The sequence below is a fragment of the Hordeum vulgare genome, chromosome 7H (assembly GCF_904849725.1).
Source record: "Hordeum vulgare subsp. vulgare chromosome 7H, MorexV3_pseudomolecules_assembly, whole genome shotgun sequence".
Lineage (NCBI taxonomy): Eukaryota > Viridiplantae > Streptophyta > Magnoliopsida > Poales > Poaceae > Hordeum > Hordeum vulgare.
In genome coordinates this window covers 485,980,555-485,986,122 of record NC_058524.1, presented here as the reverse complement: position 1 = coordinate 485,986,122, position 5,568 = coordinate 485,980,555, and the positions used below count along the sequence as shown (strand labels likewise).

General features: G+C 51.0%; 1 protein-coding gene across 1 annotated transcript; it reads right to left on the bottom strand.

Annotated features, from left to right (window-relative positions):
• Positions 1 to 1,019: 1,019 nt before the first annotated feature.
• Positions 1,020 to 4,491, bottom strand: LOC123411638 (peroxidase 1-like). Its single transcript, XM_045104601.1, has 2 exons — positions 4,178 to 4,491; positions 1,020 to 2,053 (listed from the first exon to the last, which is right to left on the bottom strand). The coding sequence occupies exons 1-2, from the start codon at positions 4,400 to 4,402 to the stop codon at positions 1,205 to 1,207; spliced, it is 1,074 nt and encodes a 357-aa protein (XP_044960536.1). The 5' UTR covers positions 4,403 to 4,491; the 3' UTR covers positions 1,020 to 1,204.
• Positions 4,492 to 5,568: the final 1,077 nt, after the last annotated feature.

Below are 5,568 nucleotides of genomic sequence, written 5' to 3'. Positions count from 1 at the left end.
ACGGCGATGAGGACGGGGACGGGACACGGACAGTCCGCCAAAGCTACACAAAACTAGAGGAAAATGGAGCTTGTACAAGGAGCTTCGAGAGGAGAAAGCTTAAGTGTGGCTTGGGCATTTCGTCGAACACCTCATATGCATAGGAGGTGAGCTAGAGCACCACAAAGCTCTTCCACGACCGGCCAAAAAAACAGAACAGTGCACTGCCCTGCTCGCGGGCAGGAGGTATATAATAGGCCAAGCATTGGTCCCGGTTTGTGGACAGAACCGAGACTAAAGTTCAACATAGGGTCCCGGTTCCAGCCAAAAACCGGGACTAGTGGTTGTGGGCCAGGAGCGAGGCACATTGGTTCCGGTTCGTGTTTGAAGCTGGGACCAAAGGGGTCAGACGAACCGGGACCAATGACCCATAAGGCCCGACCGGCGCCCTGGCCTCACGAACCGGGACCGATGCCCCCATGAGCCCCGGTTCATAAGTGAACTCGGACTAATGGGATTTCATCAAGTGGACCAAAACCCTTTTTTCTACTAGTGTATAGAGGTAGTAACATAGAGTGGTAATATATCCATGTTGCTAGTTGAAGTTACTTCCCACTATGGTTTGTCTTAGAGCATGGTTAGTAATATAGCCAATTATTGGCTATATGCAGCTGCCATGTCATATGCAATCATTATCTATAGTCACTCGTATAATAAAGTTGTCTATAAAGTTGGCTGTTGGACTATTGTTCTCTTTTACCTTCTCTCTTTCTCTTTCATTGTATTTATTACATTTATCTAGGAATACACATATAGTTAGGTTTTTTGCATGAGAATCCACTCTGATCATTTTTCAATGTTTCTCTTTTCCACGTAAACAAAAATACGGTCTATAAGCTCACTATTATAATTACTCTTATATTTTGGTCGCCAAACTCACTTCATTTAGCTAGGTATAAACTCAGATTTCTGTTTTCACCTAGGTACACGAATGCTTAGCATTGTTTTTTTCCTAGATCACCATAATAATATATCTCTTCTTAATTAACATGCCACATTATTATTTTTGCTCAATTAACAACTTTAACACTTGTACAAGATGGACCATCGGAAAGGGCATTTCAGCAAACTTGGAGCACGGCAACGTTTATTATTCATAAGTATAGGCGCGAACGGACACCGACTAGCCAGCACGCCCGTGCATTGGCATTCAAGCACGCACACATCAGGCCATGGCGACCTTGTCGTGCGAGCCCGGGCGGCGGAGCATCTCGATCGCCCCAGCGTAAGAAGCGGACGAAGAGGAGGAGGACGGGTTGACGAGGCTGCAGTTGAGGCGGATCTGGCCCTGCGTGCCGGTCTTGGGCGCGATGTTGCCCATCTTGATCATGGCGGCGATGAACTTGTCCTTCCACAGCGTCTCGTTGGCGGCGAAGGCGTCGACGAAGGCCTTGAGGGTGGCGTTGCGGATGAGCTGGTCGTCGGAGAAGTGCAGGCCCAGGTTGAGCTGCACCAGCTTGTAGTAGTTGTTGTCCAGCACCACCGGCGTGCTCAGGTCGATCTCCGTCGTCACGTTGGTGAACTGCCCCGTGTTGGCCGGGCACAGCGCCTCCAGCAGCGCCTGGTACGCCGGGCTGATCGTGCCGCTCGCCAGCCTCTCGCGGTTCTTGAAGATGAAGGAGCTGCAGTGGGAGCGGCCCAGGGTGTGGGAGCCCGACAGGACCACCATGTCCTCCGCGTTGAGGCCCCTCATCTCGAACCCTGTGACGAGGCCGGCCGCCGTCAGGTTCGGCCCCGGGAGGGTGAACGCGCCGGCGTCGGTCGAGAGGTTACCGTCGCGGCGGCCGGAGGGGACCTGGTAGAAGGCGTTGCTGCCGGTGATGTTCACGCTGTCCCGGGCGGCGAAGGCCAGGATGTCGGCGCATGACACCGTGCGCGGGCAGCTCTGCTCCAATGCGGCCCTGGCGGCGTTCACGACCTCGAAGCCACGCAAGCTCGGGTTGTTCGGCGCCGCGTCACGCTCCGTCGTGCCTCCGCCGGGGTTGACGGACAGGAGCACCGATGAATCACAGCCCTGCATGGGTCATATGCATAACACCGTAATAATTAAGATGATGTACTACCATGCATACTCCCCTCCGTTTCAAAATATTTGTTTAAATATGAATATATCTAGTTAAATTTTAGTATTTAGATACATCCATTTTAAGAGAAAGCTAAGACAAGAATTTTAAGACTGAGGAAGTACTATATTTGATGCATTATTAATTAAGTGCACTGATTAACTATATATATATGTGCATGTCGTCCTGGTCATAGCCAATACTACTGCACTGTGTTTGACCTAGTCTCTGATGCTGTTGTTCAACTACAGTATTAATTAATTTTATGCTTATAGAAAATGCCAGCGTACCATTCCTGAACCTAGCTGTTGCAAAGACAGGTACGTGCTGGACGGAGACAAATTAGACATTATCAACCTCTATGTCCGTGGCATAGTAGGTAGTACACGACGTAGCAAGCATGTATTTAATCATATGTGCATCATATACCATGTTTGACTACTACGAGTAGTAGTTTTTTGGTAGTCGCATGTACGTATACTTCAAACAAGTATATATGCGGATAATTGTCTAACTTACTGAATAGTCCATATCTGTGAAAATGTGACACCTAACCTACCACACATGGCAGGTATATATGGCGTAGCAAGCATATACGCATATATATACATCTAATAACCTGTGCCTCATTTCATGTTTGGCGATTGGTATAGTTGTTTAGTAGTCGCATGTATAATTGTCTGACTCACTGAATAGTGTGAAATGTGACACCTAAACTACCAAACTAGCGAGGTGACACGCCGTCAACGTATGGTATGTGGTCAGAACAAGAGTGAGCTCCACATGTTTCCCTCCATTAATTGATTAGTATTAGTAGTCACCGTCGCGTACCTTGTTGTGTTCAACTCAAAATCGTTACGTTCCAAGTTAATTGTCCTTGTGTACACCTTTGGGCATGTCTTTCCCTTTCATGAAGGATTACAAGCTTATCGCTAATAGTACCAAATTAGGTATTAACATGTGAAGTTTTGAACGCCCTGACGCAGACGTAAAGTTTTTAGTTAGTTGGAAAGTTTCTGGTTACCATGCATCTGACTTCAAAAGGGCCATTTTGTTACTATCATGTCCAAAGGCTCCTCTTTATTCTCATCCATTTGAGACCAATAATAAAGATGGTTAGCATGTTCTCCGTTCGAAGATGAATAAGGACCTTGGCAATTACATGAGCTATTTAATTTCATGAACAAAGTTTAGACATGACAAAAATGCAGAAAAGATACACGCGTCGTATATATGAAAAACATATGCGGCTAGGTAGCTTAGAGCATCTACAACCAGAACTTGCAAATCTGTTCATTCAAACGTCCGCGGACGTGCCTACTCAGTGCACGTGATTGATGAAAAAAAAAATGAATAAAGAAAGAGAAAAAAATAGTCCAGGATGCGGTCGCGTCTTACATGGCAGCAGGGACGATTCTAGGGGGGACAAGGGGGGCTAGACCCCCCTAACAAATTGATTTTTCTATATAATGGTTGTTATAGCTATTTTTTTTTACTTCGTATGAACTTTGCCCCCTCCATGAACAAACTTGTCCCCCTTATGCTTGCATGTTGGCTTCGTCCCTGCGTGGCAGACTGACCGGACGTACTGGTCAGTCCGGGTGTTTGAGATGGGTGTAAGGGTTTCGGCTGGATTTTTTTTTTGTGGTCGGTCAATGACAGGACGGGTTGTCCGGGTGTTTGAGATATGTTTGAGGGGTTGGACTGTAGACGCTCTTAGCATGAAATTGCAAACTAAGCAAAACTTAATTGGTTAGGTTATTTAATTATGGTAGAACAAGCATCGTAGATTTGACATGACTGCTGCCATACTCTCTGAATTCATTTGAATTTCGACGTAGGTATGATCTGTTAGCTCAATCTTAAGAGATGTCAGTCCAATCTTTCAAACGTGCCAGTAGTAATAATGTGTACGTACATATGTTTATAAGAGATGGGTATGCATGCATGTTGTGAGCGTATGTCTTGAAAAAACGTAGTAGCTCTTGGAGTACAAAAAGCAAAGCAACTAGTATGTGCGACTGCTCCTGATCATGCATGCTACACATGCAACAGGTACGCACGCGCGCACGTACCTCGACGAAGCAGTCGTGGAAGTGGAGGCGGATGAGGCCGGCGGCGACGCCGGAGTTGGTGGCGAAGGCGGCGGTGACGGCCTGCCGGACGATGGCCTCGGCGTTGGGGCAGGTGGTGTTGTAGAACCCGACGCGCAGCTGGGCGCGGCTGTGGACCGGCAGCTGCAGGCACAGCACGGCGGTGAGCAGCACCGCCAGACCGGCCAGGCTGCCGCTGCTCGCCATGGTGGCTAGCTTAGCTTAGCTGAAGTACTTGTCACCCTCACAAGGACGGCACAGTGAGCGTCAACTGCACAGCAGTAATGGGTGCTTAACTCGCCTGGCCTGGGTTGTTTTTATAGAGCTTGGGTTGTCGTTGGTTGGTTTGTTTGACAAGTCATGCAGGTGCAGGTGCAGTGTACGTGTGCTGGCCACGGTAGCAGCAGAGCAAGAGCAGAGGACCCGGCCGGCGACGAGGAGAGGAACAGTAGGATGGCGCTGGTGTTCGCTGGCTGGACCGCCTTCCTTGAATACGCGTGGCCGTGAGTTCCCACCATGGCTGCTAAAGTCAAGGTCGGGAACTGTAGGGACCCTGCTGATTGATTGATCATGTGCCTGCGTCGACTCGACGTGGTGTTGGATTTGGATCGATGCACGCGGAAAAGTAGCCGGCCGGCCGGACGGCTCTTCTCCCTCCCGTGCCAGTCGTGAGGCGACCAAGCCAAACAACAACAGTCACCGTGAGGACACGACGGACATCCGAGGCATCAATCCCTCAAAAAGAAAAGAAAAAAAAGACGTCCGAGGCATCAATCCCTAAAAGAAAAAAGGAGGGGAGGAGATCCATAGTTTCTATGCCGCTCCCGCGAGCGGTCCGGGCGCAACCCTAGCCTCTGCCGCCGCCAACCCACATCTCGCCTCTCCCCTCCCTCGCCGTTGTCGGGAGACGCCGCCAGGCAAAGCCTGTGCGTGCGTCGGTGGCGGCGGGGCTCATCCCTCCTCACAAGGCGTCCGGGCGGCGCGGGACGACCAGCTCTGTGGAGGTGCGCGGCTCCGCAGGACGCGTCGGGTCGGCGGCAGCTTGGGTGGCACCGAAGGTGTGCGGCCGACGCGAACACGGCGAGGCCGGCACGCGCGCGTACGCGGCACGGACGGAGCGAGCTGGAGGCGTTGTGACGCAGCCAATGCGCGCGGATGGCTGGACGGTGCGCGGCCGCCGCGCGGGTGGTGGGGCGGCGCAAGTTGGCGGAGTGGCTGCGGCGCGAGCGGGCAGAGGGGCGGCAGTACGAGGCCGACGGCGTCCTGGATCTGGACGCGACGATGCATCTGGGCCCGGTTGGGCCAGATCTAGGCTCAGCGAGCTTGCTCGTCTTGGGCAGTCGGTGCTTTGCCGCTCCCGGTGAAGGCGGTGG